The following is a 26,842-nucleotide window of genomic DNA, read 5'->3' on the forward strand; positions in this document are numbered from 1 at the left end:
GAAGCTGGGAGCGGCACAGTGCTGAAGCCTGCTCTTCCCGCCGAAGCCAGGAGCGGCGCAGGCCTGAAGCCAGGGGCCCCAGCACTTCCTGTGGGCAGAAGCCCTCAGTCCATGGGCAGATTTGGGGAGGCACAAGGGTGCTGGCCCCCCAAACTGCAGTCCCTTACCCAGAGTGGGGCAATCCAGGGACAGTTCCACCCTCCCACACCCCCACCTCTCCCCCAGCCCTCCTCAGGCCCAGTTCTCTGGCCAGGTTGTAGGTGGGAAGCCAGAGCCAGGCAGTGCAGGTCAGCTGCTTCTCTGGCTGGTGGTGTCATGGAGTGGGCAGCTGTGGCATTCCCCCATCTGCTGCTGGTGCTCAGGGTTGCAGCTGCTCCTCAGCTCCCAGCACTTTAACTGCTCATGCAGCCGTTAAGAGATTCCCAGACAGGGGACCCGGCTTGTCCAGCAGAGCCCTTCTGGGAACAGCCACTGCAGGGGGAGCCGTCCTGGCACACAGCCCCTAGCTATCCCCTCCCTGCACCCTGAGCTACTCCCATCCCTGGACACAGCCCCTAGCTACCTCCTGCTGCACCCTGAGCTACTCCCCTGCCTGCACACAGCCCCTAGCTTCCCCCTCCCTGCATCTTGAGCTACCCCCCTGCCGTCACACAGCCCCTGGCTATTTCCTGCCTGCACCCTGAACGGTTTTCAGACTTTTTGAGCTGAGTCCCCTCTTTAAGTTATATTCTTTGGTTATGGCCCTGCACAACCCAGGCCGGCTGGGTGGCCTACTGAGGTGAGTCGGGGAGTGGAGGTGGCACTCACTCCCTGGAGCCTGCTGTACGGAGCTGGCCCAAGCCCCATCAGCCTTTGCTCACACCCAACAGCAAAATAGAAGTCAAACTATGCCTGTGCCCCAGGGTCCCCTCCCAGCCCAGAGCCTCGAGTCCCCACTCCTGCTGGGCCCTGGAGTTTTTATAGCATATTAGAGGGAGGCCTCAGCAAGAAAAAGGTTGAGAACCCCTGGTTTAGTGGACCAACTTCTGTTGGTGAGAGACAAGCTTCCAAGCCACACAGAGCTCATCATGGAGGATGCAAGAATTAGCTTACTTAGCACTTGGAAGATGTTAGAAGCAGTAGGTAAGAGCTAAGGTACAAACTGAGCATCTTGATACAGGTATGGAGAACTCTCATTGAACTAAATGTCTAGGTAGCATGTATATTCCTCTTGGCAGTGGGGCAGGGGAGGTGAGTGCTGTGCAAGTGACAGATCAGGGAGCAGGCTTGCCCTGTGCTCTCAGCAACCCTACAATTGGTATCCAGCCTGTAAGCGACCTGGGTGAGAGCTAGGGGCAGATGGAGAAGAGAGACACAGATGCCCAATGCCCTGGCAACCTACCTGATGGGTGTAGTATGAAAAACTGCCATCTGACTTGCTAGTTAGGGTGAACTGAGCATGCTCAGTAACATCTGCTGAGGCAACTGCCCTTCACCCTACCCTTACTTGGCATCAAATTCTGCGGACAGCTTTTTGGCTTAAAAAGGGGCAAAGGAGGCAAATCAGAGGGGGGTGGCGGCCAGTGTCTGAGCAGGGGATGGAAATGGACTGGCTGAGGGGAGTCAAGCAGCTGGAGGCAGGGTTAGGATAGGGGCTGAGGAGAGGCAAATCAAGGAGCTGGAATTAAGCTCAGGGGTCAGAGGCTGCCAGAGGGCAAAACACAGCACAGGGTAACAGTTATACCCCTGTGGACTGAGACACCAGTGTTTGCAAAAATAGGGTGGGGGAAAGTGGGGGCAGATTTTTTTTTTATTTGGTCAGAGGGGCTTTTTCATTTCCTGTCCCACAGGACAGTCCATCTCAGCATAGGCTTCTCAGGGCTGGGCATCCCAATGCCTAGTCACCTCAGCTCCTTCCTATCTGATATAATCTACTGAGGCACTGCAGAAGACTTAATTCGGTGAAATATTTTACATATATCCTCTCAGAAACAAAGAATCACTCATCAGTTTATATGACTGCATAAAGTCTCATTGCAGTTTACAAATTTGTCTTACCTGCTACTGGGATTCCCTGAATTGTGGCTCCCTTCCTTCTAATCCATTTTAAATATACTTTTGCTCCTTTTAATTGATTACTTTTTAAAATGTTATTTTCATTACTCTTAGCACTTCGTCATTTACCTTTGTTATCAGTAAGCAGATGCATGTCATCGTACTATTTAATTTATATTTTAATAACATACTCATCGAAAATATATATAAGCTGCATAATACATGATGTGTAAATGACCTCACTCTATTAAGAGGCAATTGACACATTGGTACAGGAGGCAGGGTTGTTTGAAAGCTGAAGACTTTATGCTTCCATCTCACACCACCGTCAAGTTTTTCCTTTAGACACTCTTTGTTGCATATAAAGGAAAGTTAGTGTAGCCATGGTGGGCAGAGCAGGCTGATGTACTGCGATCGCTCACAATTTGCTGTCTATCCCCGGACCAGAGGACGGGAAAGGTGAGAAAGTAGCAAATTAGGACAAGTCAGCAAATAAAAACAACCGTGTACCGGTAACTGCTACCGGTAGCAAATCACACCAGAAGCAGTTTTTTACACTACGGGCACTTGAGACCTGGCGGAGGCCAGCACTGCAGGCAGAGGGTGATTGACAGGAGGGGCGGTGCATCAGGCAGTACGGCGGCCGCCATGGCACTGAGCTGCGGGGCTCACTACGGGCTTTGTTCCCGGCAGCTGCTGGGGCCAAGCGCTCGCGGGCGGCTCGTGCGGCCGGCGGTCTGGGGAAGGAGCGTGGCCCCGGCCTCCAGCCAGCCCGGCCCCGGGGGAGAGGTGCAGTACTGCGCCGAGCTGCTGCGGTGAGTCCGGTGTGGGGCGGGCGCAGGGATGTAACTCCCGTCCTCTACTCTGCGCTCCAGCCCCGGGAGGGGCTGTAATTCCTCCGTCCTGAGCCCCAGCCTCGTGGGAGGGGCTGGCCTGTAACCCCACCCTGAGACCCGTGGGGAGGGGGGGCTGTAACCCCTGTTCTCCCAGTGAGCCCCAGCCCCGTGGGGGAGGGGCTGTAACCCCGCCCCCACCCTGAGCCCTGTGGCGGCGGGGGGGGGGGGGCTGTAACCCCTGTCCTCCCAGTAAGCCCCAGTCCCGTGGAGGAGGAGGGCTGTAACATACTAAAAAAGCAATAAAAGACATGACCCTAATTTACTTAGTAGTTGTTGTAAATCACCTTTAAAATTAATTCTCATTTTGGGGGAGGTGAAGTAACACAAGCAATGTAAGTCTTAAAATGTATCCCCCTGGGGGGAGTTTTACCCTCGTGGATGAGGAGAGTGGAGGTAAAATTGGATTTAAAGCATGGAGAACTTTATTACAGGGAGGAAAAAGTTTCTCTCTAAACAGGGGGTGGGGGGACTTTGTATCATTGTTTTCCCCTATGTACTCCGTCAGTTTGCTCTGTTGTTTGAGTGGGGGTTTTCACATACTAACAGGGGAGAGAATAACTTCCGAAATAGGGAAATGTCATTGTACAACTACCAATATTGCAGGGGCAGGTGTAGTACTGGATACTTTTGTAACTCATTTTTAAAGAATGACTAGGTTTCAAAGTGATGGTATTCCTTAGTTAAGACAATTTTAAAGGAACATTTGGTTGGTCTGTAATTAACTATGAAAGTGCCCTTTAAGGACCTGCTCCTAAGCCTATTGAGGGGTAGATATCAGAGGGGTAGCCATGTTAGCCTGGGTCTGTAAAAAGCAACAAGGAGTCCTGTAGCACCTTATAGACTAACAGACTTGTTGGAGCAGAAGCTTTCATGGGTGAATACCCACTTCATCAGATGCATGATCTTTCTATGAAATCAAAGGGTCTCTTTCCATTGACCTCAGTGGTTTAGAAAGTAGTTGCCCAAGGTCACCCAAAGTACTTTCAGGAATTTGTTCTGAAAATTCACAGTAGATTTCCAGTTACTGTTTTTACCTCCACAAAGTACTTGTCTGCAAATCTAGTTTTCTTTTTTGCCTTGACACTCATAATTAAATAGTTAAAACTTGCCCACTTATTTTTTATTTTTACCTCATCTATGAAACAAACATAACTAAAATGGAGTGGAAGGGGATCAACAGTTCTCATGAAATTGAATAAATGTGTGCCTAGATGTCTGCCTCTTGAAGTTAGGAGCTGAACTTTGAATGCAAAGTTTCACCCTATGAATGCAAGGGGTAGAAAAAACAGGCACTGTAACTATATATACAGTTTTGAATTCTGCTTGCAATAAGAATAGTTGAGTAAAACTCTGCATTTTATGGCACGGTTTTGTGTGCTGCAGTTGTTTTTAATTTAATGGCACTCCCAAGTGGCCAAAGAAGTGTATATCAGTTTAGATCAGCAGGTTGTCACTTTATGCTGTGATTAGAATTGCAAACAAACAAAAGGACATATCTGCACTTGGAGCTCAGAGTTTGATTCACAGTTCAAAGAGACATATTTGCATTAGTGCTCAGTGAGCCTACACACTAAAAATAGAGTGTACATATGGAAGCATAAGTTGCAGGAGAAGCTAGCTGCCCTGAGTACATGCCCATCCAAGATCCTAAGCATTTACTTGGGGTGGCTAGCCCATCTAATGGCTCGCACTACTGTAGCTATATTATATGTTTAGCTGTTAGTTTCATCAGAGCTAATGTGGATATGTCTTCTCAAGCTGGGAATCACACCTCCAGCTCCAGAAGTAGACATACCCAGAAACTTCACTGGTTAAACAAACAGTTCTCTGCCAAGCTCCAAAGAGTGTTGTGTTTTATAATAAAATATTACAATCTCTGTAAGCGTGGTTTCATTAGAACACAAGACTGGAAGTCAGTAGATCTGGACTGTAATTGCAGTTTTGCCACAGACTTGCTTTGTGACTTTGGGCAAATCTCTTAAAGCCTGATTCTGAAAGGTGCAGCTGCTCCTGCTGGTGCACAGAGTGTTCAGATTACTTCCCAGGAGAGTGAATGAAATCTGTTCTTTTAACTGTTTAAAATAAAAACATCTGTTTTTGCTTTGGTCAGAGTTACTAGTCGACCTCACAATTCACTCCTGTTAGAAGTAAGTTCAGTGCTGACCAGTAGAATGCTTAATTTACATATAGCTATAAATGTGTAATCTCTTTTTGTTTGTCATATATAGGAAACGTGACTATGAAGGTTTTCTGTGTTCTCTGTTGTTGCCTGCAGAATCCCGCACCTCTGCTTTTGCACTGAGAGCCTTCAACGTTGAACTAGCTCAGGCAGGTATTAAAATATATTTGTGAAATACTGAACTAAAACAATCATTTCAAGACTCTAGGTTGAACTTTAAAGAAGTGTTCTATGCTGAGATTAAAGTTTTTTGTGTTTCAAAGGATGATAAACAGATGGTCCACCACAAAACCCCAGATCTAAACACCTGTAGAAACTGAGGGGGCTTGGAATCTAAACTTGGATCTGAATTGTGCAGCTGACTCATATCTGTAAAGGATCAAACCAAAAACCTTGAGGGCAGATTCACTTCTAGGTCTATGCTGGCAGAGATTTGGCAGATTTTCAGGAGGGAAGGTTGCAGATTTAAAAAAAAAACACCAATGTGATTATATCTTCTCTCTGCTATATGGCTGTAGTAGGCTATACCTCTCTAATGTCTCCTAGGGCAGAGGGTGGGCAGTGCTCCTGTCTCTGGTGCAAAGCCCTCCAGCTGTGCTGTTCAGGGCATCTGCCCTCTGGTGGGAGGAGTTAAAGTAGTCCAAACAAAAAGTCAGTGTGCTTCCACAGCCCTCAAAAAGCAGAGCCCCTAGGCCTTCAGGAAGCCAAGGAGAAAAATAAAAGAAAAAAGTACCTGCCCTTCTCTTTCCTGAGAGGACTTGGGCAGCCAAGGCTCTCAATCCATTTGCTGGTCAGCAAGCCCTATTGCAGGGTGACAGGGAACACCTTTAGAGTGCCACCCTACACTGAGCAAGCATCATCCTCCCTTTTAAGGACCTGCTTATCTGAAGGTTTGAAAAGCCTCACAAGTGTGCTGCTATGTTAAGGCTGATTTTGCCCGGAGGAGCTCTTTAACTCCTTCCTGACTGGGGTGGAGATCTGCCCCACCACAGTGACCCGCAAACTGTCAGTGCAACCACAAAAGTTGATGCTTGCAAGAAAGGCCTGTCTGGAACAGCCCAGGGGACGTGCTGATTAAACATAATCCTGTTCAGCCTCTGTTGTCAGGACTCTTGGCAAACTCTTGGCAGAATTTAAAGCTGCCCTCTCTAGCAGTGGGAACACTGCCTGTGATCCCCTGGGGTGGATTCCTCTGAGGTGAAACTGGTCCAGGACCTGAACTTTGTGTGTTTGAAATCCAGATTCTGATCTGGATTTTGTGGTTCAGCCCAGTCTCCTAATACACGTGCCTTCAGAAGAATATTTGAAACAGCTGCTTGTCTTTGGGTTGCAGTAGTGCAATGCTAAATCTTAAAAAATATATTTTATATCTGTGATTAAAAAGTACAAGAAAACCTCAAGCGCAGTAAAACAAATACTCATCACGAAAACAAGAATTACATTAGTATGCAATAGCTTGCTGAAGTTCAGTATCTTAATTGCCAAGTGATGCATATAAAAATATTATCTAGTAGCAATGTTTAAAAAATTCGTAGTAATTTAGTTGGACTGAAGGAGGTAGATGTGTTTTGTTTTTTTTGTTTTTTTTTGTGATAGGTAAAGCAAGTGACTAAAGTGAAATGTACAACAAAGCAATCTTTTGTAATTTACAGGAAGATATGGGCAAAGTGTTTCATCTTCACTGTGGAATATTAGACACATTTTTGTTTCTGTCAGAGGTATTGGCCCTTCCTGCGAACAGCTTGTCTATAGTCATAAATAAAATAGTCATAGACTTATTACTGGAAAATTGCACGACTGGAGAAAAGCTGGTTTTTACACAGGCATGATTGATGAAAAATCTTAATTGTTGCATATCTTGGTGAACTGAAGGAGCGCCAGTTGAAACTTTAAGTTAACTGTCAGAATTTTTTTTAATAAAATACCTGAATAACTTGGCAAAATGTTTAAAGAATAAAATTGTTCATTTAGTATGCTATGTTCGTGGGGTGAAATCCTGCCCTGATTATTCCCCCCCCCCCAGGTTTTGCTATTGATTTCAGTGGGGCTAGAATTTCACCCAACATGTGTTATTTCATTTGGGATATATGTGGCCATATTTTTGAAAGAAGCTGAGTGCTCACAGCTCCTGTTGATTCACGGGTAAGCTGCAGTTGCTCAGCACCTTTGAAAATCAAGCTATTAATTATTAGGGGTTTGTCCCTGTGAGATGCTGAGCCTGTACATTGCATTGGGGAGCTGAAAAACTCAGCATCACTGGCAAGACACTTACTGCCCAAACCTGCAAGATGCTAAGGCAGGGGTAGGCAACCTATGGCACATGTGCCAAAGGCGGCACGCGAACTGATTTTCAGTGACACTCACACTGCCCAGGTCCTGGCCACTGGTCTGGGGGGCTCTGCATTTTAATTTAATTTTAAATGAAGCATCTTAAACATTTAAAAAATCTTATTTACTTTACATACAACAATAGTTTAGTTATATATTATAGGCTTATAAAAAGAAACCTTCTAAAAACGTTAAAATGTATTACTGGCACGCGAAACCTTAAATTAGAGTGAATAAATGAAGACTCGGCACACCACTTCTGAAAGGTTGCCGACCCCTGTGCTAAGATATCCAAACTGCAAATAATTTAACATTCTGCTTTGGACATCATCACAAACAATTGAACACTGGAATCCAAGCTCTGCTGGCAGTTTTCTTGATGATAGATGTGTCACTATCTGACTTGTTTTCTTGCAGCTGTTGAAATCCTGATAGTAGTAAAAATCTGATTCACTCCTGCAAGCCCTCAGTGTCTTTAGTGCCTTCCTTTTGAAGTCATGTTAAAAAAAGTACGTGTGTGTGTATATATATATAAAAATTGCATGTATTTTATTTTCTCCTTCTCCTACTCCTTTGGTATGTTGCTCACTGTTTTAGATTGTAATCTCTTTGGGCAGTGACTGTAGCCTAAAAAATTAGGTGTTGTGAGGCTGAATGTCACAACTTCTAACTTTTAGGCGCCTAGAAAATCCCTGTGATTCACAAAGCCTGACCCCTGGTTTACACTACATAATTACTTTGGTGTAGCTAGCTCGCTCAGGGGTGTGGTAATCCACACCCTTGAGTGACACAGTTATACTGATGTAAGTGCCAGTGCAGACAGTGCTATGTTGGCGGGAGAGCTTCTCCCGCTGACATAGCTACCACCTTTTGTGGTAGTAGAGAGAGAGAGCCAGCAAGAGAGACCTCTCCCATTAGAGCATCTTCACCAGAAGCTCTACAGTGGCACAGCTACTGCTCATAGCTACTATGCTGCTGTAAATTTATAGTGTAGATCTGTCCTGAGTTTAGTCCCTAACCTCCTATACAATTAATGGGGAGAGACACCTTCAACTGTGATTCACAAAAGCCATCATGCTGGGCAGGGAGCTACCTAAGCTAGTCATCCAATAAGAGGGGTGTGTGCTACAATTCACCCTTGTCTTGGAGAGGGGCACCTAAGTCTGGGCTGCAGGGAGGTGTCCATGTTGTCTTGGGATTCTCAGCTGCAAACTCTCTATTTGCAGTAGGTGCCTACAGTGTTAGCAAAAAGCCACAGAGGAGGAAGAGGACTTCTCTCAACTTTTAGCCCAGTGGTTAGGATACTCACCTGGGATATGGGAGACCCCTTGTTCAAGTCCCTCTTCTACCTGAGGGGAAGAAAGGATTTGAACATTGATGTGACCCCTCTTGAGCAACTGCTCTAACCATTGAGTTATGGGATATTCTGATGTGGGGCTCCCTCAATCTTTCATGTTGAAGTTGTTGCACTCTGACTAAACAAAGTCAATGGATTAGGGAGACTAGATCCTAGGTCTCCCACTTCCTAGGTGAGTCCTCAAATGACCAAGTTGGTCTACACTACCACTGTAAGTCGATCTAAGTTATGCTACTTAGTTATGTAACTGAAGTCAACATAACTTTAGGTCAACTTACAGCAGTGTCTGCACTGAGCTGTGTTGACAGGAGATGCTCTCCTTGGACATAGCTTCCACTTCTCAGGGAGGTGCAGTAGACACTTGATGGGAGAGCACTCTGCCATCAATTTAGCATGTCTTCACCAGACCCACTAAATCAACACCACTGCACTGATCGCAGCAGTGCCGATTTAGCTGGGAGTATTGACATGGTCTTACTTGTGAAAGATGCATATTGATGGCATGTGATCAGAAAAATAATTCAGGAAAGATGATAGTTAGTTATGCTCTTTAAGTGTCGTAAACTAAATGCCTCCATTAGACTGTAAATTTCACTTTTACATATATTCTTTCCAGATTAAAGACTCCATAACACAGAAGACCATAGGTTTGATGCGAATGCAGTTTTGGAGGAAAACTGTGGAAGATATATACTGTGATAACCCACCACATCAGCCAGTTGCTATAGAACTGTGGAAGGTAAAATATCTTTCCTGTCTTAAAATTTACTTACAATTATTCTTTTACCAGTGGAAAATATTTTGTTGTTTTGCATGTGCTATACTGCATACTAACTGTATTTTGTGTTATACAGATATTGTATGATATGTTGTATGTGTTATACTAAGAGCAGCCTGAAGCAAAAAAGGGAGAGATGGACATCATGAAGCTGATATCTAGGGAGAAGTTACCAGAAAAATGTAGCAACTAGTTAGAACTATGTTAATCAGAGAATTTGCCTTCTAACCAGGTGAAGGGACAAAATCATTAGAGTGACAATTGTAAATCAATACCAATTAAAGTGTTTAAGTAAACTTTCCTGAGTCTATGCTAGCCTTTTCCAAAGGTTTAAGAACTAAAAGAAGACAGAAATTAGTGTGATCAGAAACAAAAGCCAGAAAGGAGACCATATAAAGAAAGATACACTATAGAAGGCCCATACCCTCACAGTTAAAACTATAATGCACACTATTTTTGTATTCCATTGCACTTTGACTCCTTAGAAAACTGGATAGCTGACAGTTGGTCATTTTTAAAAAAAAACTTGCACAAAATGCAAGTCCTGATTTGGATGCTGAGTTACAGGGATTCTACTTGAGTTTGTTGTTCTGGAGCTTCCATGAACTTACACAGATATTGTAAGCAAATATTTCAAAAGTTGGCAGCTTTTGAAATATTTGCTTACAATATCTGTGTAAGTTCATGGAAGCTCCAGAACAACAAACTCAAGCATGTCTACAATTTAGCATCTCTGCTGGCCATGGTTGGGGACAAAATGATCAGCTGACCAAACCTGTTCACTCTAGTTAGGACCCTCACTGCACCAGATAACTGATGATTGCCTGTACTTAACATGGGAATAAATAGACCCCAATATGTTGCTTTATAGTATAAGTCACTGCCTGAGGACCGCAGACTAACATCTTACACTCTCCATCTAAAGTGTTGTGTGCCTCCGTCCATGTCTGAAGTACAGAAAAAATATGGAAACCTCCTGTAATGGTGTCTTTGTCTGTGCTTCCAGGAATGGATTTGGTCTTCGGTTCCTCTCTTTCCATTCCAAAGATCCCCTCCTGTGTGGTTGTCTCTTGTCTGGATCTAATAGATTCAGCATACACTAGCTTGGGGTATGTCTAAACATGTTCTTCCCAGCTCTTGTCATTGGAGCCTTCTTGAATGAATAACAATGGTTTCTGCCCAAAGGGTAATTGTAGAAAACATCATGTGGATGAGCATCTGTATAAAATGTCAAATTTTGAGATAGTTAGACCTGCTGGTCATATACCCTCTTTCCAGGGAGCAAACCAATCTTGTAATGGGAGGAGATGAATAGATCCATTTCTGCAACAAGGGTTGCTCTCACACCTGGCTTCTCTATCAAGCCCTTTAAACAGAATCAATTGCCAAATGAGCTCGTGAGAAATAGTTCAAAAAGCTTTAAAGCATTTCTTGGATGTTCAATCAGCTTTGCTGGGCAAAGAGAACACTGAGACAAACTAATAATCTTCTTGGATTACCTCATAATGGTGCACTCATATTGGTTCCCAGAGTTGTGATTTTATTTCTTGTGCCGCTGGACACACCCAGAATGATCCTGTATGGTCATTTCAGTCTTTGCAGAGAGAAGCTGCCCAAAAAAGGACAGGTTGTTATAAAAATAAAAAACAATTCCTGTAGAGAAAAATAACTTGAAAAAGCAGTCCAAATTCATGGATAACCTGCCGACCTCTCTCATAGCCCAATTCATAGAACTTCTTTAGTTAATGTTTCTTCTATCAAAAACATTGCATGCTATATTTTCATTACTAGGTTTGCATGGGGAACAGTTGCAGTTTTACACATCAATTATCAGTTTAGTATATATTAAATACTTATTCCCAAATGTTTTATATGCAATATGGCCATCATTTTCAAACTTGGTTCCCAAAGTTTGGTGAACAAATTCATATGAAGGCACCTAAATAAAACTAGCCTGATTTTCAGAGGTGCCGAACACTTGCAGCTCCCGTTGATTTTATAATATGGATTTAGGCACTGAAGTTTAGACACCCATGCTTGAAAACTCTGATCTTTGAAAATGTTTTGTATTTTATCAGGAAACTCATCAGATTGTGTATGAAAGTACAAGGTACGTGTGGGCTATCTTTTCAAAAGTGACCTCTAACTCCATCTTGAATGCCATTGAGACACTGAGAGCATAATTCTAAACACATTTCAATAGAAGTTGTCAGTGTTCAGAACTTCTGTCAGGACCTGTATGTTTGAAGTTATGCACCCAAAATTAGAAGTAATTATTGACAATTTGGGCCATAGTGTCTGTAATTTAACAGAACTCAACTTGCTGCTTCTTGACCACTGTGGCACTACTGCAGCCAATGCACTTACCAGACAATTAGTACTGACAAACTGGGAAACCAGTTGTGCATCTGAGGGTACGTCTACGCTACAGGATTATTCCAATTTTACATAAACTGATTTTATAAAACAGATTGTATAAAGTCGAGTGCACGCGGCCACACTAAGCACATTAATTTGGCGGTGTGCATCCATGATCCGAGGCTAGCGTCGATTTCCGGAGCGTTGCACTGTGGGTAGCTATTCCATAGCTATCCCATAGTTCCCGCAGTCTCCCCCGCTTAGAATTCTGGGTTGATGAGCCCAGTGGCTGATGGCGGCAAAATCATTGTCGCGGGGTGTTCTGGGTAAATGTCGTCAGTCATTCCTTCCTCGGGGAAAGCAACGGCAGACAGATTCATTCGCGGCCCTTTTTCCCGCTGGATTGCCCTGGCAGATTGCCATAGCACGGCAACCATGGAGCCCGTTCAGCTTTTTTTTTTTTTTTTTTACAGTCACCGTCATGTGTACTGGGATGCCGCGGACAGAGGCGATACTTCCAGCGCTACACAGCAGCATTCATTTGCTTTTGCATGCATGCAGAACGGTTACTTCAGTCATTCTGTACCACGTCTGCTGCCAGGGTAAATTGGCAATGAGATGAGTTTAATCTGTCCTCTGTACTGTCTGCTGCTATCATGGTGCCCTGGCTGAGATCAGCGGCCGGGGCTGCAAAGGCAAAACTGGGAAATGACTCCCCTGAGTCAATCCCTCCTTTATGGTTTCTAAAAAATAGAGGTCAGTTCCTGCCTAGATATGGGCAAGGTGTACAGAGAAACCAGTGTATCAGAGAGGCACAGGTGCTCTGTGGTCAGATCCTCGCAGAAATGATGATAGCTACATGCCATTCAAAGGGGGTGCCCCTGCACAACCCACCCGTTGCCCTCCCTCTCCCCAACTTCCTGGGCTACCGTGGCAGTGTCCCCCCGATTTGTGTCATGAAGTTGTAAAGAATGCAGGAATAAGAAACAGCGACTTGTTAGTGAGTAAAATGAGGGGAGGCAGCCTCTGGGCCTATGACAGTCCAGGCCGAACATTTAAGCGGTGCCTGGGAGAGAGTGCCCAGCACTGCGCTGCTATGACAGTTCCAGGTAGACAGAATCTTTTCTTTACACAGGAAAGGGAGGGGCTGTGGAGCTCAGCCCCCAGTTGCTACGATGAGACGACAGTTATCAGCCGTTCTTATTACCATCTACTGGGCAATGACGAGAATCATTCCTATTTTCACCCAGTGCACCCCCGAGCCAGCCTCACCTGAAAGCCAGGCCAGAGCACTTCACGGGTTGGATAACAAGGACGTTTACCCATCCTACTGCACCAGCTGCCACGGCAGGCCGAGAAGAGACTGATTATTTTGTACTGCGCTTCGCACACGCACGCATCGCGTACTGCACATTCATGTAACATAGCGCCCAGGCGTGACATTGATAAAGAGAGAAGTCCAAGAAACATTCTTCCCTCTTACTTCACGTGGGATGCTGGGGGTGGACGTGTAAAATTGATGAGCTATTCCCTTGAACCACAGCCGGACAATGGTCTTGAACCTACAGGCATTGGGAGCTCCTCAGCCCAAGAATGCAAATTACTTTTCGGATGGAGACTGCTGTGGACTGTGGATAGCTTGGAGTCCTTCAGTAACCCCCTCCATCGCTCCCTCCAGCGAGCGTCCCATTGAGTCTCTGGCTTCCTTTCGCTTGTCATCGCAACTGTGTATCCGAGACGCTTCTTTGTTTTGTCAAAACGATTTGGCCATTTCGTCTTCTGTTAACGAGACGGCATTTGATAGAACAGATTTGTTTCCCCATACAGGCATATTTCAGACTCCAGTATCCTCCTGTACGGTCCAGGGCTGGGCTCTTTTTGGATTTGGGACTCCATATGCCACCGTGCTGATTCAGAGTCCACGGCTGATGGCAATACAGGAAATTGGAAATTTCAAAATTTTCCGGGGCTTTCTCGCTGTTACTGGCCACAGCATTCTGAGTTCAGATCGCTGTTCCAGAGCGGTAAGTACACACTCCACATATAAAATAACCGTGTGTTCTCTGGGCAAACTATTACACTGTCTTTTGTTTGTGGAGGTACCGCCCGTGTTAAAGCCCCTATACCGTTCATCTTGCGCCACACTAACCCTAATCCGAATATGGCTACGTACCGATTACGCTATTCCCTTGCAGGGAGGGGAGGTAGAACCAGAAAACCGATTTAAGAGCGAATTAGGTGTGATTTACGGACTTTTCGGGTTGCGTTGGTATTCTGAGTCTTCTCGGTTTTTGTTTTTTACGGTCTGTTCGCGTTTCTTATTTTTATGGTCATTTAATTCCGTTGTTTTTGTTGCCGCCCGGAGGCCTATACCGTCGATTTGCGGCCACACTAACCCTAATCCGATATGGTAATACCGATTTTAGCGCTATTCCTCTTGTCAGGGAGGAGTACAGAAACCGATTTAAAGAGCCCTTTATATCGATATAAAGGGCCTCGTAGTGTGGACGGGTACCGGTTTAACACTGCTAAAATCACTTTAAACGTGTAGTGTAGACCAGGCCTGAGGCCTAATCTGAAGTCTACTGAAATCATTAGAAATAAGTATCCTTGCAACATTGTTTTTTAAAATATCTGTAAAAATAGTTATTTAGGATTTAAGTTAGATATAAAGAGGCAGATAATGATCTATAGAAAGCCTTGATTCTGAGAACAGACTGCTCCCAAACTTCTATCATAAACAGTTAATCATGTCAGATTTATTATACTCCAACAGGACATACTGGCTGCAAAACTGAAGGTGATTTTGAGGGAGTTATTGTAAATAATAAGATTGAAAAAACTGGAATAGAATGGAGCAGCTGTGGAAGGAGGGCAAGAGTTTGACAGAGATGAGTGGCTGAACAGGAGATGATAGAGGATTATCAGTTTTCTATAATTGAATAATTATAATTAATATATATATAAAATACATATATTAGAATATTATGTATAAACAGTATCTGTTGACATAACTTATACTAATTATTGTTCTCTTGAAAAACCATTTGGGAAGTGAACAACGTGATCTGCAAATATTTTGTGGAAAGTTGTAATAGAATGACTCAGTAATGGAATGAATGTGTAGACTTAAATTACATTTTAAAGAAAATATATTTTTTAAAATTTCTCTTTCACTTACATGTTGGCTTGAGGCACAAGATTCTGTTTTTTCTGTAGCAGTAGTAAGGAGAGATCAGTTGAAACGTTTTATACTTAACTTCTTTTCTACACACATTTTATTCTTCCATTTTGATTTAACCCAACTGATACGGAGCAAGTCAAATCTTACTTTTAATAACAAAAAGATCATTAAAAAATTACAGCCTTGATCATACCCTGCTTTCAATAATTTTCCAAATTTTTCTTTTTTCTAAACTGTGATATGGCTTTTCTTTGTTCATTTCCAGGCTATCAAGAAACATAACTTGACTAAAAGGTGGCTTCTGAAGATTATTGATGAAAGAGTAAGTAATCTAATCTGTTGTATGCATTTTAATATTTCCTCTCATTTTTGACTTTTTGAATCATGTGTACCTAACCCAAACTTAAAGAGCTCATCTTTCTGTTTCTGTATGGTTGTATTCTCTTTTTTGAACAGGAGTGTCCAATACTGGCCCGTGGTAGTTTTTTAAAATTTCTCTCTTGCTTTAAAACTCCACTCCTTGAGATTCCATTTCATATTCTCTATTATCTTTGTGGCCATGGTGGAGAGGATAGAACTTCAAATGTGTTGCTTTAAAAAACTGCAGTTTTCGTGAAAGCTTGCAGATTGTCAGCTCTGAAAACTAATGCCTTCACTTTCGCAATATCAGTGCAAGCCTCCGAATGCCACCCTGTGAATTTACCTCACTGCTGTCTGGAGGGTCTAGGGGTCTGTGGGCTTATGTAGTGCTTAGACCTTGGGCAGGCCCTCTGCACAGAGGTGAGTTTACCTTCAAGAGATCAGAGACAGTTAACTCTCACACACAGCTGGCTTCCGGTCAATTCTCCTTTCTAAAAGATTCAGTGCTCTGCAATTTATAAGAAATCAAAGTGAAAAACTTTCTCAGACTGCCTTTTCATGCCATCCTATTCCTATCCATTTACATCATCTTAATCTCTTGACAGCATTCTGTGACCTTGTCTGTTTGGCTATTAGAAATTACTTTAAAATATTTCTATATTGCCTCATATCAAGATGAGTTATGAGCTTAAAATCTCAAACAAATGCCATTTATGATAACATGCACTTTTATATTGCCTTCCCTACAAGGTCTGTATATCTCTAAGGTACTTATATGGCCCTGATTACCTTAGTTGTCTGAACGCTTTAGTCTCTAATGTATTTATCCTCGCAACACCCCTGTGAGGTAGGGAAGTGTTAATATCACCATTGTGCAGATGGGGAACCGAGGCACAGAGAAGTTAAGGGACTTACTGAAGGTCACACGGGAAGCCTGTGGTGAAGCAGGCTATTGAGTCTGGATCTCCAGTCCCCTGGATCATACTTCCTATCAGAGCACTTTATAAACATTTAATTACTTTAACATCACCGCATCAGCGTGAGGTAGATAAGTATTAATATGCACATTCTGCATTGAAATCCAGTGACTCGCCCAAGCAGACACAAGGCGTCTATGGCATAGACCATCCAGGTCTCTTGACTCTCAGGCCTGTATATTTTATCCACAAGACCAGCCTTCCTGTCATAGTGAGTCGGTGTTCTGTTTCTGACAGCATTTGCATGAGACAGCCAGGTACACTCAGTAGCTTAAAAGTGCTTTTAAAAAGCACACACTGAAAGAACATATTCTGATATCTGTAATTTTCTTTCACTGAGATATAAGCCTCATTCATTGACAATGGAATAGAATAGGCAGTTAGTGTGAACATACTGTACAGTACCTTCATCAGAACTAAGGGTGAGAGTCTGCAGTAGCATGGCATGAAGACTCCAAGGCCAGGTCTGCACTACAAAGTTGTTGGCATAACTGTGTTGGTCAGATGTGAAAAAACCACACCTCCTAGCTGACATAATTATGCCGTCAAAAATCCCAGTATAGATGTACATATGCTGACAGTGTGTTTCCATCAGCATAGTTAATATTCAGTGTTGTAGTCATGTCAGTCTCAGGATATTAGACCTTGTCTCTTTCAGCAACAGAAATTGGTCTAGTAAAAGATATTGCCTCACCCATCTTGTCTCTCTAGCATAGCTAATATCATTTGGGGTGGTGGTAGTGTTCTTGCCAGCAAAAAAAACTCATGTTGGTATACACTATATCTCTGGCAGGGGACTCTGTCAGTATAGCTATACTGGCAAAGCGCTTGTAAAGTAAACAAGCATCAATTGATTTAATGTTAATGCAATATTGCAAGAGAGAATTTAAATCCATAACAGTTGTGGTTCCTTCAACAACCTTAGCTGGTTGCCGTTGCACATACATATTATTTTGTATTGCTGGAGATGTTTTAAAATGTATTCCTTAATGTGTATATGGTTATATTCATACACACACACGTGATTCCTCCCCATCCCCTAATGTGAGTTACTTTGTCCACTATACCCTAATGAAGGATTATGTAGATCTGCTCATAGTGATCAGTTTGCACAAAAAAACCCCATGTTCATGTTGGAATACAGACTCGTATATTCATATTCTGTGCTCAAACTACAGGAGAAAAATTTGGATGACCGAGCATATCGCAACATCCAGGAACTTGAAACATATGCTGACAACACTCATAGCGCTCTCTTGTATCTCACCTTGGAAATGTTGGGTATGTGCTTTTTTTTTTTTTTTTTTAATTATTTAGGGTTTTATGGAGAATGTATCAGTACTGCTACTACATTTATTAATGGTGAGGATTTTCAAAAGTGCTGATGGTTGAATTAATTCTGCTCCCATTGAAGTCAGCAGTAAAGCTTCCACTGACTTTAATGGGAGAAAAATAGGTAAGCGCTCAGCCCTTCTGAAAATCCAACTTTTAAATCTATAAAATTAAGGGCTGTCAATTAATCGCAGTTAACTCACGTGATTAACTCAAAAAATTAATTGATTAAAAATTAATTGCGATTAATCGCAGTTTTAATTGTACTGTTAAACAATAGAATACCAACTGAAATTTAATAAAGAAGTTGGATGTTTTTCTACATTTTCATATATATTGTATTCTGTGTTGTAATCGAAATCGAAGTGTACATTATTTTTATTACAAATATTTGCACTGTAAAAATGATAAACGGAAGAAATAGTATTTTTTAATTTACCTCATACAAGTACTGTAGTGCAGTATCTTTTTCGTGAAAGTGCAATTTATAAAGGTACATTTTTTTGTTACATAACTGCACTCAAAAACAAAACAATGTAAAACTTCAGAGCCTAGAAGTCCACTCAGTCCTACTTCTTGTTCACCCAATCACTAAGACAGACATGTTTGTTTACATTTGCAGGAAATAATGCTGCCCTCTTATTATTTACAGTGTCACCAGAAAGTGAGAACAGGCATTTGCATGGCACTTTTGTAGCTGACATTGCAAGGTATTTATGTGCCAGATATGCTAAACATTCGTATGCTCCTTCATGCTTTGGCCGCCATTCCAGAGGACATACTTCCAGGCTGATGACGCTTGTTAAAAAAATATATATATAAATTAAATTTGTGACTGAACTTTATGTCCCTTGCTCTGTTTTACCCGCATTTTGCCATATATTTCATGTTATAGCAGTCTCGGATGATGACCCAGCACAGATTGTTCATTTTAAGAACTCTTTCACTGCAGATATGACAAAACGCAAAGAAGGTACCAACGTGAGATTTGTAAAGATAGCTACAACATTCAACCCAAGGTTTAAGTATCTGAAGTGCCTTCTAAAATGTGAGAGGGACGAGGTGTGGAACATGCTTGCAGAAGTCTTAAAAGAGCAACACTCCAATGCGGAAACTACAGGATCCAAACCGCCAAAAAGTAAAATCAACCTTGTGCTGGTGGCATCTGACTCTGATAATGAAAATGAACATGCGTTGGTCCGTACTGCTGTGGATTGTTATCGAGCAGAATCCGTCGTCAGTATGGAAGCATGTCCTCTGGAATGCTGGTTGAAGCATGAAGGGACATATGAATCTTTAACGCTTCTGGCACGTAAATACCTTGCAATAGCAGCTACAACAGTGCCATGTGAACGCCTATTCTCACTTTTAGGTGACATTGTAAACAAGAAACAAGCAGCGTTATCTCCTGCAAATGTAAACAAACTTGTTTGTCTGATCGATTGGATAAACAAGAAGCAGGACTGTGTGGACTTGTAGGCTCTGAAGTTTTACATTGTTTTGTTTTTTTGAGTGCAGTTATGTAACCAAAAAAATGTAATCACATACTAAGTTAAAAAAAACAAACAAACCCAGTCAAACCCTAAAAAAATAGGCTAATTGTATACAGACTAGTAGCTGTATTCATTTAGAAAGGGAAAAGGAGTAGAGAGTGCAAGGACAATGTCTAACTCTGTCTGCATATTGCCTAATGCAATGGGCCCTTGTGTAAGAGAAAGCAGTAGGGTGAGAGCTTACTACATGGTTCTTGAACCCTGGACTGTCAAACTCTGTACTTCTAATATTGATAGTAATCATCTGCCTCCATGCTTTGGAGGAAAATCTCTTTGACAGTCTGACTTGCATCTTTTAATTCGATAGAACCAGCTCTGGAGAATGTTATGCCTACCATGTCTGTTTCAGAGCTTACTATTTCCCTCACCAGCTCTGATGTTTTAGATGGACTTAAAAAAAAGAAAAGAAAAGAGAAAAGACTAAAAATCTTAGCAATATCTCTTTGTGTTACAGTACCATAGTCCAGGCCCAAATGTGTAGATATGGCCTGTGGCAAATTGCTGGCACTATTATGATGGGTCTTGCGGTTTCTCTTCTTTGGGGGGTGTTCAGGGTGCCATTTCTTATCCCTAAATTGGAATATTAATTGTCCCACTAGTGTCGCTGAGGAGGGGAGTGGAGAGGGAGGGAACTGGGCCCACTCTCTACTCTAGGTCCCAGCCCAGGGGCCCTGAGGATAGTAGTGAACCACTTGAACTGACGGTTCCTTCCCCTGGGCTACTTCCCTCTCTTGCCCTTCAGCTTGTGGGGGGCTTCCTGCCCTCCCTCTGCACAAGCCAGGTGCCCCTTACCTAGGGTCTAGGACTTCTTAGCCTACCGCAGCATTTCTTCAAATTGTTCTCTGCTCCAACACCAATCCTTTCTGCTCCAACTCCCACACGTCTGATTGAAGCAGGGGTTTTTATTATGTGACTGACTGCAGGTGCTCTAATTGGCATTAGGTGCTCTAGTTAATCTATTGCAAACTTTCTTCCCCTTACAGGAAATAAGGCTCCCTTCTAACCCTCTCCTGCTGCCCTCTGGCCATGCTGTATCACAGGCCATAATATAAATATTAAAGAATAATATTGAAAATGTGCTAAGAGAAGAAGCTGTGACTTCATAAAATACAGGCATACCTAAATTAGACAAGTTATATTAGTGAACTAAATATAATTTTCAAATGTGATGTGGTAGCAAAGAACATCAATCGGATCAAGGGAATGGGGAAAAGCAAAATAAAAGGATATTTTGACTAAGCATCCAGTGAGGGGCTTGGGAATGTAAATATACAAATATTTAAAGAGAGTAAATGCCAAATTAAGTTTGCTAAGTGAGCTAAGGTCTTTCTCTTCCCTGAAGAGTAAAGCATAAACGGTCTGAGAAACCACACTTCAGCCAATGGCTGCTGCAATAGTTTACTAGCTTTCACCTCTGAGATTAGGTCTCAAGGACAATCTGTGAACATATGCTGTTTGAGGTAAATATATTCTTTACAGCTGTAATACGAAAGTCATGTAGTTTCTGCTCATGAGACTTGTTAATATGTTACACTCAGGCTATTCTGTGGTTGGTTATGTGGTTTTTAACCTTTATTTCTGCAAGTACAGGTGTGCGGGATATCCATGCAGACCATGCAGCCAGTCACATTGGGAAAGCACAAGGCATTGTCACCTGTTTAAGAGCAACTCCGTATCATAGTAAAAGACGAAAGGTCTTTCTTCCTATGGACATTTGTATGTTGGTAAGAAAGTACAGATTGGGAACAAACAATATAGTATCTGTAACTACATCACTCAGCTTTAGATATATAGTATTTTCTATTAGATCAGAAAGTAAATGTCGAAGAGCCTAGTTGCTATTAATAGAAGGTTCACTTCCTGTGGCTTGCAGTACCCCAAGCATGCTCTTTCAGTGATAGGGCTTGTCTTGGTCGTGTTGCTTTGTGTCTTTTGGGAGGTATGATTTAGAGTGATTATTTATTTTAGTACTAGCTCACTGCAATTTTTTTATTAAATTCAGTAGCATTTTAGGATTCTTCTTCATGTGCAGAAATACACATGGAATGGGAATCAATTCCTTCCTCCCAGTGCTAAATTTTCTAGTGTTGTTCCCTTTGTTTCAGAATGAGCTCCCTAGCCTTCTCTGCTGTGCTGTGGTTATACTCTTGATTTTTCTGTGAAACTCAGTAGTAACTATAAGTATTTGCTCACTCATTGAGATAGCATGTGGGGTCTAGTTGTACAACTTGAGAGAAAACCCTAACTGGCACTGGAATTCAGCAGCCCTAATGTTAACACGTAATTGTCAGTGACACAAGGATTAAAACACAAGTTTCCCATTAATGTTCAAATGAGTCTGTGGCTAAATCGATAAGCATAGGCATTGAATATTTATAATTTATGTTTGCATTTTCAAATTATGACGACATTCTTATTGCTCTTATATAAATCCATCTAATTGTGGCAGTGCTTAAGGCACATGCACTAGTCTTCTATGAATATCATTTAAATGTGAATTAATATCCTTGATTTGCAAGTTTTGGTTGTTTTGTGTAGAATAATGAAGAGCTCCAAATTTGATAACCTTTGGCTTTGCTTTCCTGCTAGGTCAGTATTATGTGAACGGCACAGAAGCATAAAATGGCTGATACGTCCATACCAAACAGTAACTCATGGTGGAGGCTGATTAGGGCCTTCCAACTTTCATACCTTTTTGTTTCAGTATAACTTAATATCATATACTCATGTGCACATACACACACCCACACAGAATTGTGCTTGTCCCTCCCATCACAGCCATGCATGTGACTATGAAACTTTTCAGTCATCAGTGGGTGTAGGAGATGGGTGCAAAGGTAATCTGCCTCTTAACCAGTAATCTGAGGCCTGGTCTACACTACGCGTTTAAATCGATTTAAAGAGCATTAAATCGATTTAATGCTGTACCCGTCCACACTACAACGCCCTTTATATCGATATAAAGGGCTCTTTAAATCGATTTCTGTACTCCACTCCACATGTCCTTTCCTGACGAGAGAGTAGCGCTAAATTCGATATTAACATATCGGATTACGGTTAGTGTGGACGAAATAGACGTTATGCCTCCGGCGGTATCCCACGGTGCACCACTGACCGCTCTGGACAGCAATCTGAACTCGGATGCAGCGTGCAGGTAAACAGGAAAAGCCCCCGAACTTTTGAATTTCATTTCCTGTTTGCCCACGTGGAGCTCTGATCAGCACGGGTGGCGATGCAGTCTCAATCCAAAAAGAGCTCCAACATGGACCGTACGGGAGATACTAGATCTGATCACTTGTGGGGAGACAAATCTGTGTTATCAGAGCTCCGTTACAGAACACAAAATGCCAAAGCATTTGAAAAAAACTCCAGGATACACAGCGCTGCGTGACAAGCGTAACAGGAAGCCAGAGACTCAAATGGACGCTCATGGATGGAGGGGGTACTGAGGACTCCAGCTATCCACAGTCCACAGCAGTCTCCGAAAAGTATTTGCATTCTTGGCTGAGCTCCCAATGTCTGTAGGTTCAACACAGTGTCTGGCGTGGTTCAGGGAACAGCTCCTCAGTTCTTTCCCCCCCCACCACGTGAAAGAAAAGGGAAAGAAATCATTTCTTGACTACTTTCAATGTCACCCTATGTGTACTGATGCTGCTGGTAGATGCAATGCTGCAGCAGTGAAGAGCAGTATCCCCTCTTCCCTCTCCCCTCCCCGGTGGTAGACGGTGCAATAGGACTAGTAACCGTCCTCATAGATATCTAACATGTTGACATCGAGGCCAACATTGCTGGTTACTCCCAGTAGATAGGACAAAACGGCTAATAACCAGCTTCATCATAGCAACTGGGGCTTCAGCCCCCTCCTTTCCTGTGTAAAGAAAAGATTCTGTACTGCCTGGACTGTAATAGCAGCAGCATGCTGGGCTCCTCTCCCCACACTGCTTAATGTCCTGCCTGGACTATCATCGCGCCGGGAGGCTGCCTCCCCTCATTTTATCTCATAAACACTCAGTGTTTCTTATCCTGCATTCTTTATTACTTGCCGAATTACTGTGCCTAGTGTGGCCGCATGAAATTGAATTTATAATATCAGTTTTATAAAACCGATTTTAGCTAATTCGATATTATCCCATAGTGTAGACGTGGCCTGAGAGTGCTGCAGAGGCAAGAAGTATCTTGGCAGCTAATCAGAGTCACTAGTTTGCTCTTGAATCCATATCCTCTGTGTGGCTTTGTCTTCGCTATAAAATTTTACCGTGTTCAATCAGCCTTGTGAATAAGTTAGTTGACATGATGCTGAATAAAACTTTGTCTTTAGTCTGCATTAACCACAGTGTCATGGTCACCATTGTGTCACCTAATTCAATTCTCCATAAGTGTTCAAACATGGTTCCATTTTGTAGTATAGACCAGCCCTATGACAATACTTTTCTTCATGGACTAAACAGCTGTATTTCCGGTTAATCCGTAACTTTTCCCTTTCCCTGCTTAGCCTTAGTTGATTTTTTTTAACTTGACATGCAAGAAGTTGATTGCAGATTACCAGAATTTAAATTTTAGCTCAGTTATCCCTAGTTACTACAAAGTATTCAGCGAGTCAGTTTATGCAAAGACTGAGTTAGTTACTCTTTCCTGTCTTTTCCTTCACTGAGCTTTGCTTCCTACTGACTACTTTAAAAATATGCATAAACGTTTTACAGATTTTTGATTGTAGTCTGTCTGCCAGGCAGGCTTCTGGCTTTCCTACTCTCTCTTGTTAAGCAGAAATGAGTGTTTTGTTTTTTTGCTTTTCACTCTCAGTATGGAGTTTCACAAGAAGATTTCATAAGAGCCAATCAAGAGAAAAACGTGAGAGAGGTAATTTACCACATTGCCAGCCAGGCGCACGTTCATCTAGAACATGTGAGCTTCCTCTTTTCTTGTTGATAGCATATAATCCATTTTAATGTTAAGAAGCGTTGTCAAAATGTTGTCTTAGATGGTGTCTTGTTGGGCACCTTATTTATTGTATCAAAGATTTTAAAAATACTTTTACCTTCATGTAGAAGATCAATCTCCCAGCCTATTCAGTCCTGGGCGCCTATGCTGAAAGTGATCTTAAAAGTGCTGATTACAATTACATCGAGGAGTACAGCCTTGTAGTGTTAAACTTATTGGTCCTTTTAGTTGGAGAATAAACCCACCAAAAAACTTATTCTAAAACAATAAATTAATTTTTGAATGGAGGTTCTCTTTATTATAACACACGTGCATGAATTTATCTATATAGAATGACAGCTGTATGTGTGTATAACTACTGACTGAAAGCTTTTGCACATACAGTAGAAGCTCAGAGTTATGAAAACCTCAGGAATGGAGGTTGTTCATAACTCTGAACAAAACATTTTGGCTGTTCTTTCAAAAATTTACAACTGCATATTAACTTAATACAGCTTTGAAACTTTACTATGCAAAAGAAAAATGCTACTTTTAACCATCTCAATTTAAATGAAACAAGCACAGAAAGAGCTTCCTTATCCTGTCAAATCTCTTTTTTAAAACATTTTGGTTTTTCAGTGGTTTATGTGTAACAGTGCTGTACTGTATTTGCATTTTTATTTTTTTGGTCTCTGCTACTGTCTGATTGTGTGCTTCCAGTTCCAAATGAGAAGTGTGGTTGACTGTTCAGTTTGTGACTCTGGTGTTCGTAATTCTGAGGTTCTATTGTATGTCATTATGAGATGTAGGATCTGCAAGGATGTGCCTGCACAGATCAGATTCCAGGATCACAGCCATAGACTGTGTGCATGAGTTACTTTGTGTATTTTGGACACGTGAAATAATTATTAGGCATTTGATTTTGCCTTTAAGTACCAAACTTTTTTTTTCCTGGAAACTACCTACTATATGCATAGTGAGCTACACCAGCAATGTTTCTCTGGTTTTGTGTTTGCTCCACAGCCAGTCTGATTGGGATCACTGTTTCAAACTTCAGTATTTGTACCACGGCTTTATCAAAGGTTATTATTCACGTGGATCAATTAGTGGATCTGAACTTAAGAAACCACACTGAGACCTAATTTTTTCCTCTCTGTTGCTATACATATTGAAAATAAAATACATGGGCTATGCTTATAAAAAGCACCTTGGTACATACTACATAAGCACTTGTACATTTCCCCATTTCTCCAGAAAATATAAATAGTACAAGAAATGCTTTTAATCAGATGTTAGAACAATCTGTGTGTGTGTATACATTTAATTAATTAATTGCATTAAAAAACTACATTAAAAGAATACTAAGGTGCAAAGACAAGCTCTCAAAAGTTAAATGCCTGTGCAACCTTACTTCAGCCCCATGGTGCTTATGCATTGTGATATTCTTTAATTACATAATTATACATGCCAACATTTTCCCCTCCCAGCATCCCTGCCTCATTTAATGAATGGGTCTTCAAAATTTCTTTTTGTCCTTCACAGTTGGCGTGTGCCACCAGGCCTTATTTAGAACCATCCAAATGCTGCACTAACTACAAAATTATTAACTCCCTCATGGGAGTTTTTATGGTGCTCTCACTATAATATCTGAATACATCACAACATCTCTGTGAGGAGATGATGATGATGATGATGATTCTTATTTACAGCTGGGCAACAGCAGCACATAAAGATTAAGGTCAGAATTGTCAAGTGTCCACTAATTTTGCGTGTCCAATTTGAAACAACTAGGCCTTGTTTTTTCAGTGTGTTTGGTATTTCCTAACATTTCCTAAGTTTTGTGTGCTTGACTTTACAACGTTAACATTCTTTCTTTTTAGGATTTTTGCATATAATTTCCTAACCAAAAAAAAAAAAGCAAAAAGCTGACCCCAAGAATTCTACCATATGGAATCATGTTGACTCCCACTTTGGGCCATCAGGATGGTTCAGACCATTGGAACTGTCACTGGTAGCAGTTTTAGGTTGTTATCCTTTATCTGGACCAGTCAGTAGAGGGAGGATGAGATGCTTGTTTTTGCTGGTGGATTTTACAGGTATTTGCTGACAGCAGAGGAATGAAGAGATTTAGGATGCCCAGTTTCATTTCTAGGTTTTGCAAGGGAGTGTCTTAGTGTTTATGAGGGGTTTTGGGTGCAGGCTGTCCCGGGGCTGCAGTGAGAAGAGAGGGTTCCTCCAAGCCTGCCTGGACTGGGCCGCGCTTTGGCGGGGCTGGGCCGGGCTGGGCCGAGGGAGGGGCTCCTCTCCCTGCTGCAGCAGGGGCACCTCTTCCCACCGCAGCTCTGAGCCCCTGCACGGGCCTTAATAGGAAGTTGCACAGAAACTTGGGTAGAGTTAATTTACTGATCACTGGTCGGTCTTTCCATGACTAGAGTAAGGCCTGGTCTACACTACCAAGTTAGGTCAATGTAAGCTGCCTTGTGTTGACCTAGCTGTGCATGTATCTACACTGAAATTTGTCTCCCACCACTGTAAACTCTGAAAAAGTACTGCGGTAGATACAGTGCGAATGTAGACGCTGTGTTATCT

The 26,842-nt window shown here is 42.2% G+C and overlaps 1 protein-coding gene across 2 annotated transcripts in view; it reads left to right on the forward strand.

The window, feature by feature from the left end:
• The first annotated feature begins 5,174 nt into the window (after positions 1-5,174).
• The window catches only part of NDUFAF6 (NADH:ubiquinone oxidoreductase complex assembly factor 6), a 32,424-nt gene continuing 10,756 nt past the window's right edge, over positions 5,175-26,842 (forward strand). For both annotated transcript variants that reach the window (XM_032763914.2, XM_075063115.1), the window contains exons 1-6: positions 5,175-5,262; positions 9,411-9,533; positions 15,380-15,436; positions 17,630-17,732; positions 20,927-21,060; positions 24,137-24,238. In XM_032763914.2, coding sequence (XP_032619805.1) covers positions 9,447-9,533; positions 15,380-15,436; positions 17,630-17,732; positions 20,927-21,060; positions 24,137-24,238 — 483 coding nt within the window. In that variant the 5' untranslated portion in view covers positions 5,175-5,262; positions 9,411-9,446. The remainder of the gene's footprint in view (positions 5,263-9,410; positions 9,534-15,379; positions 15,437-17,629; positions 17,733-20,926; positions 21,061-24,136; positions 24,239-26,842) is intronic.

This window comes from Chelonoidis abingdonii, chromosome 2 (assembly GCF_003597395.2).
Source record: "Chelonoidis abingdonii isolate Lonesome George chromosome 2, CheloAbing_2.0, whole genome shotgun sequence".
NCBI classification, from domain to species: Eukaryota; Metazoa; Chordata; order Testudines; family Testudinidae; genus Chelonoidis; species Chelonoidis abingdonii.